General features: G+C 43.5%; 1 protein-coding gene across 4 annotated transcripts in view; it reads right to left on the reverse strand.

The window, feature by feature from the left end:
* Positions 1-3,950: 3,950 nt before the first annotated feature.
* LOC119967063 (zinc finger CCCH domain-containing protein 6) overlaps positions 3,951-15,126 on the reverse strand; it is a 71,801-nt gene continuing 60,625 nt past the window's right edge. For all 4 annotated transcript variants that reach the window (XM_038799099.1, XM_038799100.1, XM_038799098.1 and 1 more), the window contains one exon: positions 3,951-6,506. In XM_038799099.1, the coding sequence (XP_038655027.1) occupies positions 5,005-6,506 (1,502 nt within the window). In that variant the 3' untranslated portion in view covers positions 3,951-5,004. The remainder of the gene's footprint in view (positions 6,507-15,126) is intronic.

Below are 15,126 nucleotides of genomic sequence, written 5' to 3' on the forward strand. Positions count from 1 at the left end.
TTTAAGACAGAGATAGATAGCTTCTTGATTAATAAGGCGATTTGGATTTGTTATATTGTCACGTGTACTGAAGTACAGTGAAAAGTATTGTTCTGCGTACAGTCGACAGATTATTCCATACATGAAAATATAGGGCATACATAAATACACAATGTAACTACATAGCATGGGCATCGAGTGTAGCATATAGGAGTGCAGTACTACTCAGTAGCAAAGATGTTTACGGGGATCATTCAGGAGTCTGGCAAGTGGGGAAGAAGCACTTTTTGAACTTGTTAGTGTGTTCTCAGACTTTTCTATGTCCTGCCCAATGGAAGAAGTTGGAAGAGTGAATACCCAGGCCAGGAGAGGTCTTTCATTATGCTGCCCGCTTTCCCAAGGCAGTGGGCGGTATAAACAGTCAATGGATAGGAGGCAGGTTCATGTGATGGACTGGGCTGTGCTCACAACTCTCTGTAGTTTCTTACCCCCTCGGGCGGAGCAGTTGCCATACCAGACTGTGATGCAGCCAAATAGGATGCTTTCTGTGGTGCATCTGCATAAATTGGTATGAGTCAATGTGCATCAGGGGTTATGGGGAGAAGGCCGGAGAATGGGGATGAGAAACATCTCAGCCATGATTTCCGGGTTTGATTCCGGCTCTGGGTCACTGTCCGTGTGCACTTTGCACATTCTCCCCGTGTCTGCGTGGGTATCACCCACAACCCAAAAAGAGGTGCAAGGTAGGTGAATTGGCTATGCTAAAGTGCCCCTTAATTGGAAAAAAAATTAAGTACTGTACATTTATTTTAAAACTGCCATGATTGAATGGCAGAGTAGACTCAATGGGCCGAATAGCCTAATTCTGCTCCAATGTCTTATGGTAGGAAGAAATGAAATGAAAATCGCTTATTGTCACAAGTAGGCTTCAAATAAAGTTACTGTGAAAAGCACCTAGTCGCCACATTCCGGCGCCTGTTCAGGGAGGCTCGTATGGGAATTGAACCATGCTACTGGCCTGCCTTGGTCTGCTTTCAAAGCCAGCCATTTAGAACAGTGTGCTAAAAATGGAGAAGCATATTTTTTAAAAGACTAGCAAATGTTGGTAATTCTGAGGCGTTTGGGGGTCCTTTACCAGAAAATACATAAAGTTAACATGTGGATAAAGCAATTAGACATGACAATGATGTTATGCAATTATAACAGGCTTTGATATGGCAACATGTTAAGTACTGTGCACAGTTTTTGTCTACTTACCCAAGGAAAGATACAATTGACTCAGAACATAGCTTCACAATATTAAGCATTTAAATGAGCACTAGAAACACCATAGCGGACAAGGCTACGGACCAAGTGCTGGTAAATTGGATTTGAATATAGGCGTTTCATGGCTGGCACAGACATGACAGGCCAAATGGCCTCTTTTTCTGCTGTAGAGGGTGCAAAAAGGTTTAGCCGTCTGTTTCCTGAGAGAAAATGGTTTATGTTCTCAGAAGAAGTGATTTCAACATAGAAAATTCTTGGAGGGGTTAACAGGATAGATGCTGAAAGGTTGTTTTGCTTGGTTGTGGCATCCAGAACTAAAGAGCCATAGGACAAAGGTCTGAAGATACTTTAAGACTGAAATGAAAAGAAACTTCACTAAGATTGTGAATCTTTGGAGTTCTGAATCCTAGAGGGTTGTGGGTGCTCAAAGACTACATTCAAGACCGAGATGTTTTGGTGGTTTGAGGGAATCAATTACTTTTCACAAATTCACTCTTGGGTCATGAGTGTCGTTGGTAAGACTAGTAATTATTGCATATTCCTAACTGTCCTTGGGGAGATGTGCGTGGAAAGTTTTTTACGCAGAGGGTGGTGGGTGCCTGGAACACTTTGCCAGCGGAGGTGGTAGAGGCGGGCACGATAGCATAATTTAAGATGCATCTGGACAGGTACATGAACGGGCGGGGAACAGAGGGAAGGAGATCCTTGGAAAATAGGCGACAGGTTTAGATAAAGGATCTGGATCCGCACAGGCTGGGAGGGCCTGTTCCTGTGCTGTAATTTTCTTTGTTCTTTTTGTTCTTTAACAAGGTGGCAGTGAGCTACCTTCTCAAAGCACTGCAGTCCATGGAGTCCTGGTACAATCTGTGTTTTTATCTGTAGCAATTCTCTACAACGGAGTAGCTTGCTCACCCAATTCAGCAGACAGTTAAGAGTCAACCACATTCTGTGGATCTGGAGTTGTGTGTAGGCCAGATTGGATCAAGGTGGCAGGTTTTCTCATTAGTGGAAAATTAAGGCGTTAGTGAAGCAGATAGGTTTTTACAGCAATCAAGATAATTTTCACGATTATTACTGAGACTAACTTTCCTTTTAAAGTTCCAGATTTAATTATTTGAATTTAAATGTCCTCAGTGCTTTGGTGGGATTTGAACACATGGTGGCAGATGAATTATTAGTTATTGTTCCCTGATGAGGAAAGTGCAGTGTATTTAGTTTAGGTATGTTCAAATTGAATTTCCCACCTGAAAAATATCCCTAACACACAATTGATTCTTTTCTCTATCAGATTTGTCCCAACCCTATTTTCCTGAATGAATCAATGCACTCATGCAAATTTAGCAGGAATCACTTAACAACAATCAAGAACTTCCACAGCCAACTTGCTGCATTTCTAGGCCATCTGTGATGCTTCTGCCATACTGTCTCAGCAAAAACTGATGGTTAGATAGAAGCTCTTAAAATTTTTGTCTCGTCTACTGGATTGAACCTGTAACTAGCTGTCATTCACTGTGTTCAGGACATAAAATATCTAATACAAAAGCAAAACACTGTGGATGCGGGAAATCTTAAATGCAAATAGAAAATGCTGGAAAAATTCAAAACTATTACTCTCATAGAACTTACAGTGCAAAAGTAGGCCATTCGGCCCATTGAGTCTGCACCGGCCCAAGGAAAGATCACTCTTTCTAAGCCCACATATCCACCCTATCCCCGTAACCCAATCTAACCTTTTTAGACACCAAGGGCAATTTAGCACAGCCAATCCACCTAACCTGCACATCTTTGGACTGTGGGAGGAAACTGGAGCACCCGGAGGAAACCCACGCAGACACGGGGAGAACGTGCAGACTCCGCACAGACAGTGACCCAAGCCAGGAATCGAACCTGGGACCCTGGAGCTGTGAAGCAACTGTGCTATCCACTGTGCTACCTTGTCACCCATACAGAAAATAAATACAAAATAGAAAATATCCAAACAGGTCTGATTTTCCAGATGAACAGTTTACATACTTAATACAAGATATACATACCAATTGTGTATACATTTTAATCAAAGTAATTTAAAACACATTTAGGAGTGCAATATCTAAATTCAGATAATCTGCAAAACAAACCCAATTGAACCCAACTTTTCTCCTGTGAGCTTAACCTCTGCATGGAGGGGTTAATATAGAATTACCACTGTGCATCAGTGTTCACAAGAATTAGATCAGCCCTTGTAATGATGCCAAAATGTTTTAAAAGTTTTTAGACACTAGGTAAATATAAACAAGTGTTTCATTCACACAACTCTAAGCAAATTCCGCCCAAAACTGAAAAGGATGTTAAAAACTAAATGTTATGCTAAAATGATCTTTGCTCGCTGGATTCTAAATCTAAAGTAGTTCAATTTGCATTTTAGTTGTTAAATGTTTCATCATTGCAGAATGTCACAAATGGGTGATTACAGTTGGTTTGTGTACGCCTGTATTTGACTTTGTTTACATAAGCATAATGAAATCTTTACTACTCAATTCAGTATCACAATCAGGTTCCTGAAGATGATTACTCTAGTTTTCTTTGCATATCATGTACTTTTCCATTCTAATGAAGTCTTTTAATCTTAATGTTCATATAGAGACCCCGCGTTAAAATGATTGCAGTCAGGTTGAAGTTTTAAATGCAGGATTGTACAAGTAACTAAAAATTACAGCATACATATAAAATATACATTAAAAGAGTTTAATACATTTGTACAAAAAGCTTTTACATTAGGTCTTCTTTATAAAGCTAACTCTCAGTAGCTCAATATGAAAATACGGTGTCGTACGTAAAGAACAAGTTCAGAAACTTTTATTAATGCACAATAATCCACCACTAGCTCCTTGTATTAAATGGATAAGCAGTAGTTCACTAGATTTTAGACTTATTCTAGACTAAACAGAAAGGTTTTCACAATAAATGCTTTATACATTGTGTACATTGATCTTCAGTAAGTCATGTCATGATTCTGGTTGATTTGCCAATTCAAAAATAGATAATCAGCTGTTACATTTGCTAAACAAAAAAAAAACATAATTTTTGAAGTACATTAACGAATTGTACAGTGCAATATCTATGGACAGTGTCTAACTGCAAATTGTTCCACACTTGATTACAACAAAATATTAAAGGAACTAATTTAAAACAAAACTGCAGTGCATGCATGACAGGATCTATTAACAAGAAACTCAAAAACTGGTTAGGACCATGACTTTAAGTATACCATTGGAGTGATATTATTGAAACTGTACAATATAAAAGTGGCAGTTATTTTTCTTTTTAAGATTAGCTCACAACAAAAAGTAGTTACTTGAAAGTACTAAAAACAATATACAGTTTTTCAGTGTACTACTTCAATAATACATAATCACACAATACCCAAGCAGGAAATAACTTAGAATGCGATTCAGCAATTTCAGTACACGGAAAAACAATTACTTCACCGGGAAGAAAGTTTAAATGTGGTCACAGGTATATTCTCTCTATACATACATATATATATATATATTCTATTACCATAAAAAAATTGTCATTCAAATTGTAGTTCTTACGTACTCAGACCAAAAGAAAATTAGTCATACAGTCCGCATGTGCCACTGCATGCATTTCTTTGAACAGTTAAACAGACTGTACACAGTAAAAATAAATAAACCACTACCAACAAGCCAAATAAGTTAAAGAACCAGGACAAGCTACATTATACAGACCGAATACCAGTCTTTCAATGAGTGGATGCTAACAGAAAGGTGATGCTGTTGGATCAAAAGTCTTGAACATTTCTTTCAGTGGTTTTTTATCCTTTTTACTGTTTAAATCTTCTTCGTCCACTTGACTAGGAGGTCCAGAATGTTTAGTTTGTCTCGGGTCACTGTACTGTGGTCTGATTAGGCCAGCTAAAGCCTGAATAGGCAGATTATGTACTGCAGGTGCAGAAGTAGCAGCTGCCTGGGATGTTTCAGGCTTTAACTGTGGTCTGTAACTGTCTGACTTTTCTGCACCAAGGTCAATGGTATTCTCTGTACTACTATCTTCTTGCACTAATGAAGATTTATATGTTAGTGATGAGTCACATAGAACGTTTTCTGACTTTGTGGGATTTTTTGGTACAAGAAGTTTCTTTACTTGCTCTCCTTCCCGAGAGGAATCTGCTTGCGTAGTTAAAACAGACGTCACTAAGCTTTGTGAAGTCTGCGTCCGTGGGTCATAGAGACTTATGCCACTGAGCAATGTGCTGGGGGATCCAAGTCCAATGCCACTTGCAGACAGTTTGGGAGCATATGGAGGGAGTGTCTGATCCATCTTAACAGTCACTCCTGACACTGGTGTAGAACCACTACTTACTTTTGCTAAGCGAGGATCTGCTCGTGTAATGTGGGACTCTCTTAAAGTGGTATCTGTGCTGCTGCTTTTCTGCAATCTAGGATTTGATGACTTTTGCAATCGTGGGTCTATAGGTCTGTCAGAAGAAACTCTTGAGTCTACATTCTTTTCTGTTTTTACTGCGCTAGTCTCCTTAGATCGCAAAGATAACCGTGGATCAATCTGACGAGGGTCACTTATAATACTCAGGGCTCTATTCAGGCGTTGGTTAGCTATTAATGGAGGAAGAGGCAAATTTATTGAAGACACTGGGTCTGGCTTTGGCAATGGCAGTGGAAGGAGGTCCTCAGGGGTCCAAACAATAAGTTTTGCAAAGTGTGGTTTAGAGAGGGTGATGTCCATCTTGATGTGGCTGAACTGCTTAAGCTGACTGCGTGGATCCCGTAAGGTCACACCAGGTATTGTATCTAAAGGTATTGTGGCTGGTTTCTCCCTCAGTTCTCTTTCTGTCTCTTCATCATCATCCAATCCTTGTTGCTTATTGTTTGGGATAGGATGAGGATCATGTTTAGGGCTTTCACTAACAGAAAGGCCTACACTGGCATTCTCATGTACCTTCATCTTTCTGGGATCTCTTGTTAATCTTGGATCAGCAGAGACAATTTCTGAAGGTTTTTTGACATCTCCAGCTGTACCTTGTCGTAAATCAGTTCTTAATCGAAGATCTGAAGGTTTGTTTTCAGGGGGTTTTTCTTTCACAAGTCTGGGGTCCATGTATGTATAAGATGTCTTTTCGGTTATAGGAGGCTGCTGGTTCTTCATGGTTTCACTTTGTTTCTTCAGGGTTTTCAGTATTGCTTTTACACTGCTGCTCCCATCTTCCTCTTCATCACTTGAATACCAATTTACAGTCTCATCTGAAAATATTAACAGAAGTACTAGTTAAATTTAAATCCTGATTTTAAGCATCATCACCACAATGTAAATAATGTTTTCCCTTCCAGTACTACATCAGACATTGGAGGACAACTTACGCCCAAGGACTTCACCAATGCTGCTTTAAATAAATTTAGTAAGAGTAACACCAGCATGATACTAGCAGTATTAAATTCTCAAATTTGGTCACAAAATGTTGTTGCCATGCTAGTGGAATCAAAATGAAGGGTTCTTATTCTAGTAAAGTTAAGACAGTATTAATCCAGTTACTACTGTGTTGAACTGCATAAAAAGTCACAGAATTCAGCATTGAGAAAATTATTCGCACAAACGGTGTTCTAAATTGAGGGTGACCTGAATAATGCTTCTTTACTTTGTAAATAATGAAGAAAAATGTTCCTTATGGATTCAAACTTTGCCACTAAAGGCAAAGAATAAGTATAAAACTTTGATGCACAGAAGACATACATACATATTGTGCTGAGCACTTCTATGAGCAGTTCTAAATGACTGCAGATTATTACAAACACCCCATTGCACAAAATGAGATCAAGTTCATCTTTTAACTAAAATTATAGTTTAAGGGCAGCACGGTGGCGCAGTGGTTAGCACTTCTGCCTCACGGTGCCGAGGTCCCAGGTTCGCTCCTGACTCTGAGTCAATGTCCATGCGGAGTCTGCACATTCTCCCCGTGTTTGTGCAGGTTCCGCCCCCACAACCCAAAGACGTGCAGGGTAGGTGGATTGGCCATGCTAAATTGGCTCTTAATTGGAAAAAAACAAATTGGGCATTTTAATTTTTTTTTTAAATTGTAGTTTAAAATGAATCGAAAGGGTAAAAGGCTAGATGTGGGTGGCATGGAGGTACAGTGGTTAGCACTGCTACCTCTCAGCACCAGGGAGCCTGGTTCAATTCTGGCCTCGGGTGACTGTTTGGACTTGCACGTTCTCCCTGTGGGTTTCCTCCAGGTGCTCCAGTTTCCTCCCACAGTCCAAAGATGTGCAGGTTAGGATGATTGGCTATGCTAAAATTGTCCTTTGGTGTCCAAATATGTACCTGTTAGGTGGACTGGCCATGATCAATTTGCGGGGTTACAGGGGAGTTGGCCTAGGTAGAGTTCTCTTTTGGAAAGTTGGTGCCGATCCAATGGGCTGAGTGGCCTCCTACTGCACTGCAGAAATTCAATGGATTCTATTATATCAAGTTAGTGTTAACAGATCATACCCATTACATTACTACATTATTAAATCCTACACCAGGCAGTTTCCATTGTCCCAATTTGAATTATTACTTTGTATCAATACACCCCATTCAATTTTGCTCTGTAACTAGTGGAGTTTCAAGCTCTGACCACTATGTGGCATCATGAAGCAAGCTGTTGTAGTCTCATCCAAATCTTGTGTAGAATTCACTGAATTAGAGAATTCACAACATAGAAACAAGACCATTTGGTTCCTCTGCATGCTCTTCCATTCCTTCTTTTACTCCCCCTTAAAAGCAATTTGCTGCCACTACTCTAAAATGCTAGCATGTTCCTCATTCTAACCACTCTGGGAAAAGATCCCCCTTAATTAACCATTGCATTTATGAGCAATAAATTCATGGTCCTCAGCTTGGCGGCCCCGTAAGTGCATCTTTTCCATGTCTAAATAGAACAATACAGGAGGATGTCCGATGGTGATATGTAGGTGGAGGCTGCATGTTGGCTAGCTCCTGTCAGTTTTTAAAAAAAAAATCCTTCTCACTCAGTTTTGCGGGGGAATTTTTATGTGAGCCGTCTTCAATAAAGTTGTAGGTATTGAAGGATGTCAACCCACCCTAGAGTACAATGCGGAGTTCGGTGGGAGGAAGAATGGTGGGAGCAAGCTCGCTGGGCAGAGCTGTACCCATTACGGTGGATACGCTGGGCGAGGTGATGGCGGTGGAGTTAGAGCCGCAGTTTGATAAGCATGGGACGGAGATGATGGGAACGCTTAAACAGCCGGTGGAAGATACACTGGCTCGGAGGAGGCGCTTGAAAAGACGTCGGATACGATGCGGGAGCATGGTGAGGTGTTGGAAGAGGGTGGAGGAGGCATTGTCGCTGCACAGCGACCAGCTCTTCTCATTGAAGAGGAGCTGCTGAAGGTGGCTGACAGTCACAGGTCACGGCAGCAGAAACTTCAGATCGTGGACCTGCCCAAGATGCTGGAAGGCTCAAGACCGACGGTGTACTTTGGGGATGCTCGCCAAGCGGCTGGCGGAGAACGCTTCCCTCATTGAGCTGGATAGGTCCAGCGGTAGCTCCGGCCAAAGTCAAAGGTGAATGATCTATCAAGAGCTGTGATAGTCTGTTTTCACAGCTGTCGGATTAAGGAGAAGTACCTGAAATGGCCAAGCAGAATCGGAAGGCGAGGTGGGAAGGCAGTGGTATTCGTATATACCAGGACATCACGGTGGAGGTGGCAAGAAGACGGGCAGCCTTTGACAGGGCGAAGGCGGCGCTTTATAAGAGTAATGTGCGGTTCGGGGTGGTCTACACGGCAAAGTTGAATCATGCATAACTCTAGGGACTAATACTTTGAGACGACGGAGGAGGTGGAGGCGTTCGTGAGGGTGGAAGGATTGGGACTGAACTGAGTTTGGACTTTGTTTTCTTATGTTGCGGTTGAGAGGGGTTGGTTTGGAGAGAGTGGGATAATGTGTTTTTTTGAGGGGGAGGGGAGGTTTCTTTCCCCTTTTCCTTGGGGTTTATCATATTTGGTTTAGAAGTGCTGCATGTGGGGGTTTTGTTTTTGTACTAGATATGTGGGGGAGGGGGCTCTGGTAGGGGCCACCTCGCTAGAAAACGTAAATCGGCTGGTGAATGGGTACGAGGTGAGGGTGGGGCCGTGGCTGTCTGAGTCAATGTGGGCAGGTTTTGATGGGCCTGGGAGGTGTGAATGGGGGGGGGGGGGGGGGGGGGGGGGGGGGGGGTAGTGTGCAAAGAGGAGAGGATGGGGGATTTCTGGGAAGGGGTAAATAGGCGGGAGCTGGCCTGAGGGATTTGCTGTTTCTTGTGGCAAGTAGGGGTAGGGCTTGGTCCCACTTGTGATGCGGGGCCAGGGAGCGCATTGCCATGGCCGATTGGGGGGGGGGGGGGGGGGGGGAGAAAGAGACCCCCCCCCCCCCCCCAGTCCGATTGGTAAGGTGGAATGAAGTCTTTTCACATTTAAAGAGCTTGAGAGCCAATGTGGTGCTGTTGCAGGAGGCCCATCTGAGGGTGAAGGATCAGGTAAAGCTTCGGAAGGGTTGGGTGAGCCAGGTGTTTCACTCGGGCTTTGATAGCAGGACCAGGGAGGTGGTGGTACTGATGGGTAGGAGAGTTAGGCTTCAGATGGAGAAGGTGGTGGCAGATACGTTATAGTAATAGGTGCTTTGGAGGGGAGGTTGGTGGTGTTGGTTTGGCTCTTCTGAATCTGATGTATTACTATTGAGCGGTGAACGCAGAGAGGTTGCAGGGCTGGGGTGGGGAGCCAGAGGTAACATGGATAAGGATCGAGGCAGGCTCTTGTAGGAGGTCGGCGTTGTGGGGGCCATACTGAAGATATGGAGATACTTTCGGCACCATTTTAATGGTCGAAGTTGATGCCGATCTGAGAGAATCATTTGTTTGAGGCGCCAAGATTGGATGCCCAGTTTCAGGGCTGCGAGAAGCGGGTGGTGGTGGAAATTAAGGACTTGTTTCTGGAAATTCTCAAGATTGGAGGTATTGGCGGAGAAGTGTGGGATTCCAGGGAGGGAAACCTTTAGGTACATGCAGGTGCGGGACTTTCCAAAGAAGGTTTTCCCGATGTTTCCGGTAACTCCACCCTCCTCGTTGTGGGTGGGGGGCCTCATCTTGGCGATTTATTGGAGAATTCTGGAGGATATGGCATTGTTGAAGGGGCTTACGTCCAAGTGGGAGGAGGAGCTGGATAGTGCTGGAGTAGGGGCTGTGGTATGAGGTATTGTGGAGGGTTAACGCCTGAACCTCATGTGCAAGACAAGGGCTAATACAATTAAAGGTGGTGCACAGGGCTAATGCGACGAGGTCAAGGATGAGCTGGTTGTTTGAGGGGAGTGGAGGACATTTGTGAGCGGTGTGTGAGGGGTCCGGCCAACCATGTACATATTCCCAGTTTCTGTTTGAAGTTGGAGAATGTTTGGGGCTCTTTCTTCAATACGAACCATGTTGCCGATATTGCACTTGGAGCCCAGTCCCCTGGAGGCCATATTTGCCGTGTTGGACTTGCCGAGGGGGGAGGATGTTTTAGCCTTCGTCTTGCTGATTGTTTGCAGGTTAGTCTTGCTGGGGTGGGTGTCAGCTTCTGCGTGTGGCTGGAGGACCTAATTGAGTTTCCGTATCTTGAGGAGGTTAAGTTCACGTTGTGTGGGCGGCTGAGGGGTTCCTTAAGAGATTAAGTCTGTTTATTCTTCACTTTAAAGAGTTGGTCACCGTCAGCTGCTTAAGGGAGGGAAGATAGTTTTGAGTCATTTATGTATGGGCTGGTAGAGTGGGTGGGATCAGGAACCAGTAAGAGAAGAGCAGCAGCCTTGGTGAGTAGGAGCAGGTGAGAATTTCTACTGTACTGTCTTTAAAAGTAAAAATTGGCCTTTTGTTTAGATTAAGCGGTGTTTGAAGTCTAAGCAGTCAGGCAAGGTCCCTAGGATATTTAATATTCTTTAAACTAGGAGTAGAGTAGTAATGTAACGGGAGTAATTTAAGGGCAAGTTATGGCAGGGCAGCTCAGCCATATGGAATACTCCTCCTGTGCAATCTGGGAAGTAAAGGATTCTTCCAATGTCCAGGGAATCAATCTAGTGAACCTCCTCTGAACTGCCTCCAATGCAACTACACCCTTCCTCACGGGGAGCAAAACCACACATAATACGCCATGTCCGGTTTCACTAATGCCTTGTATAGTTGCAGCAGCACAGTTTGGCTGTCGTTAACATAGATTGTAAATAGTTGGGGCCCCGAGGACTGAACTCTTGGTACCTCACTAGTTACATCGGTACGGTAGCATTGTGGATAGCACAATCGCTTCACAGCTCCAGGGTCTCAGGTTCGATTCCGGCTTGGGTCACTGTCTGTGCGGAGTCTGCACATTCTCCCCGTGTGTGCGTGGGTTTCCTCCGGGTGCTCCGGTTTCCTCCCACAGTCCAAAGATGTGCAGGTTAGGTGGATTGGCTGTTATAAATTGCCCTTAGTGTTGGGTGGGGTTACTGGGTTATGGGGATAGGGTGGAGATGTTAACCTTGGGTAGGGTGCTCTTTCCAGGAGCCGATGCAGACTCGATGGGCCGAATGGCCTCCTTCTGCACTGTAAACTCTATGTATCTTGCCAACCAGAAAAAGACATATTTATCCTGACTCTGCTTTCTGTTGGTTAGCCAGTCCTCTATCCAAAGTAATAAACGCTTAACCCCACGTGATCTTACATCGTGTATTAATCTGTTGTGCGGCACCCTATCAAATGCCTTCTGGAAGTACAGATATACTATAGCCACAGGATCCCCATTATGCACTTTGCTTGTTGCTTCTTCAAAGAACTCTAGCAGATTAGTCAAACACTTTTTACCCTTCATGGTAACTCTATGCTGACTCTGATGTGCATTTTGACTGTCCAAATGTTATTAATTCCTTAATAATGGATTCTAACAATTTCCCAACAACATATGTGGTCTATAACACCCAACTGGTCTACAATTTCCTACTTTATGCCTCCCTCGCTTTTTATTAGCATTTTTCCCACCCACTGGAACATCTCCCACATCCAAGTAATTTTTGAATATTCTAACCAATAGATCCACTATCTCCGCTCCACTTCCTTTAAGGCACTAAGATATAGGCCATCAGGCCCTGGGGACCTGTTTGCTCAGTACTTTTTCCCTACTAATGATGATTGTTTGAAGTTCCTCCCTTTCTACTACTTCTACATTACCTGTGACTACTGGGATGATACTCGTACCATCCATCATGAAAACTGAGGCAAAATACCGATTTAGTGTCTCCCAGTCTCATCCTCCAAGAGACGAACATTCACTTTAGCTTATATACTTATAAAAGCTTTTGCTGGGACTTCTGCTGGAGGCCATGGTGTGAACGGTCACACCTTTGGCAGCTCCCGCTCGAGGCCGTGTTTTAGGTCCTTTTCCCCAATTAACGGGCGGATGTTGCTTTTTAAATCTAGAGTACCCAATTAATTTTTTCCAATTAAGGGGCAATTTAGTGTGGCCAATCCACCTACCTTGCACATCTTTGGACTGTGAACCCATGCAAGCGTGGGGCGAATGTGCAAACTCCACACGGACAGTGACCCAGAGCCGGGATTGACACCGTGAGGCAGCAGTAAAGGATCAAAGTCCACTGCGCTACCATGCCGCCCAAGCATTTACCTCTGTAATCTTATTTGTCCTATGCCAATTTGCATGTGGCTCAGGCAATAAATCAGAGATTAGTTTCTGCTTCTTACTTTGAATATCTAGCCAAGCCTCTTTCCTTGTAGGTAGGTCCTGCCCATATCATTGGTACCTACATGGACCACGATGACTGGATCCTCCCCACCCAATGCAAATTCTTCAAGCCCTGAGCAGATGTCCTGAACCCTGGCACCAGGCAGGCAACGGAACCTTCTGGAATCTCGCTCTTTGCTGCAAAGAACCTCTGTTTATTCCTTTCACTATACTACCCCTACTTCCAGCACCATTCCGGTTTGTCCCTCACACTCAAATGACTTCCGGTGCCATGGTTAGCTTGCTCAAGCACCTTGCAGTCCTCGCTTTTGTCCACACAGGCTGTGAATACCTCAAACCTGTTTGACAATTACAAAGTCTGAAGCCCCTCCACTACGCTCTCCTTGGTCCCTTTACTTGCCTTAGTCACGGTCGCATCCTCCTTTCCATCACTGCTGACCAAAACAGACAACCCTATTCTGAGAATCATGAACGATATCTAGACTAAAGTGTGCCAGGTTTTTCTCCTCTTATCGTTGCGCAGTGCCTGCTTCTAGGTAATAATCCTGATCCAAAAATCCTCCAGCTGCTTATACTGTCACGGTAGCACAGTGGTTAGCATTGTTGCATCACAGCTCCAGGGTCCCAGGTTCGATTCCCGGCTTGGGTCACTGTCTGTATGGAGTCTGCACGTTCTCTCTGTGTCTACGAGGGTTTCCTCTGGGTGCTCCGGTTTCCTCCCATAGTCCAAAAATGTGCAGGTTAGGTGGATTGGCCATGCTAAATTGCCCTTATTGTCCAAAAAGGTCAGGTGGGGTTACTGGGATAGGGTGGAGGTGTGGGCTTAAGTAGGGTGCTCTTTCCAAAGGCTGGTGCAGACTTGATGGGCCGAATGGCCTCCTTCTGCACTGCAAATTCTATGATTGTTGCCCATTTTCCTTCCCCAAACTCCATTCTCAACCCTTCACGATCAGCTCTACTTCAATGTGTCAACTTGGTTTGAGTCATTCTTATTCTCTTCTGGTTTCGCACAGGGGCTGGTTTAGCACAGTGGGCTAAAAGCTGGCTTGTAATGCAGAACAAGACCAGCAGCGTGGGTTCAATTCCCGTACCGGCCTCCTTGAACAGGTGCCGGAATGTGGTGACTAGGGGCTTTTCACAGTAACTTCATTGTAGCCTACTTGTGACAATAAGCGATTATTATTATTATTCTCTATCATCATCTTAAAAGCTTAGTATATTGTGGTCACTATTGCCCAATGTTCCCTTACATTTGCTTCTCTTACCTGCTGTGGTTCATTGCCAATTGCTACATTTAATAGCACATCTTCCCTTGTTGGACTTTTTACATTTTGGGTTAGAAAGTAGTCCTGTACATATTGTGGGAACTCTATTTCGTTATCCCCTTTACATACCTCTGCTGTCCAATCAACAGAATGTACTTTTACAAAATTTTCCTAATTAAGGGGCAATTTAGCATAGCCAATCCACCTACCCTGCACATCTTTGGGCTGTGAGGGTGAGGCACACGCAGACATGTGGCGAATGTGCAAACTCCACACAGACAGTGACCTGGGACGGGTCCTCAGCACCGTGAGGCAGTGTTGTCCAATCAACAGAGCAGCTGAAAACCCCATGACTGTTATTCAATGCTTTTTACTCAATTCTCTCATTCGTATGCATATTCTTCCTCCAACACCCTTCCACTATTAGATGATCTGTAAACTACACCTAATAGTCTGATTGATCCTTATGGATTCTGTTTTTACATTGCTATTAGCTGCATTCACGCAGTACTTTCTGCTGCATTACCCCCATCTACTCTATTATTTCTTCAAAAAATTAAGATTGGTAAAGTATGAACTTTCTTATAATCCACGCTATTAATTATGTTTTCAGACTGATATTTTGCAATTACACCTATATGATTCCCATTATCTTTCCCACCAGTGACAATAAACTAACTGTTCTATCTCCCATTTTAAATACAGGAATATAGTCTATATATTTATATATATAGTCCTTCAAGCCTCGGTTTCTCATGAAACTCGCCAAATCCACTATCTCTGCAAAAACATATGTACTGTATGTGCGAATGCAACTTTTAAAAAAAACTTTTAGAATGCACAATTAATTTTTTCCAATT

This window comes from Scyliorhinus canicula, chromosome 6, assembly GCF_902713615.1.
Source record: "Scyliorhinus canicula chromosome 6, sScyCan1.1, whole genome shotgun sequence".
Taxonomy (NCBI): Eukaryota; Metazoa; Chordata; class Chondrichthyes; order Carcharhiniformes; family Scyliorhinidae; genus Scyliorhinus; species Scyliorhinus canicula.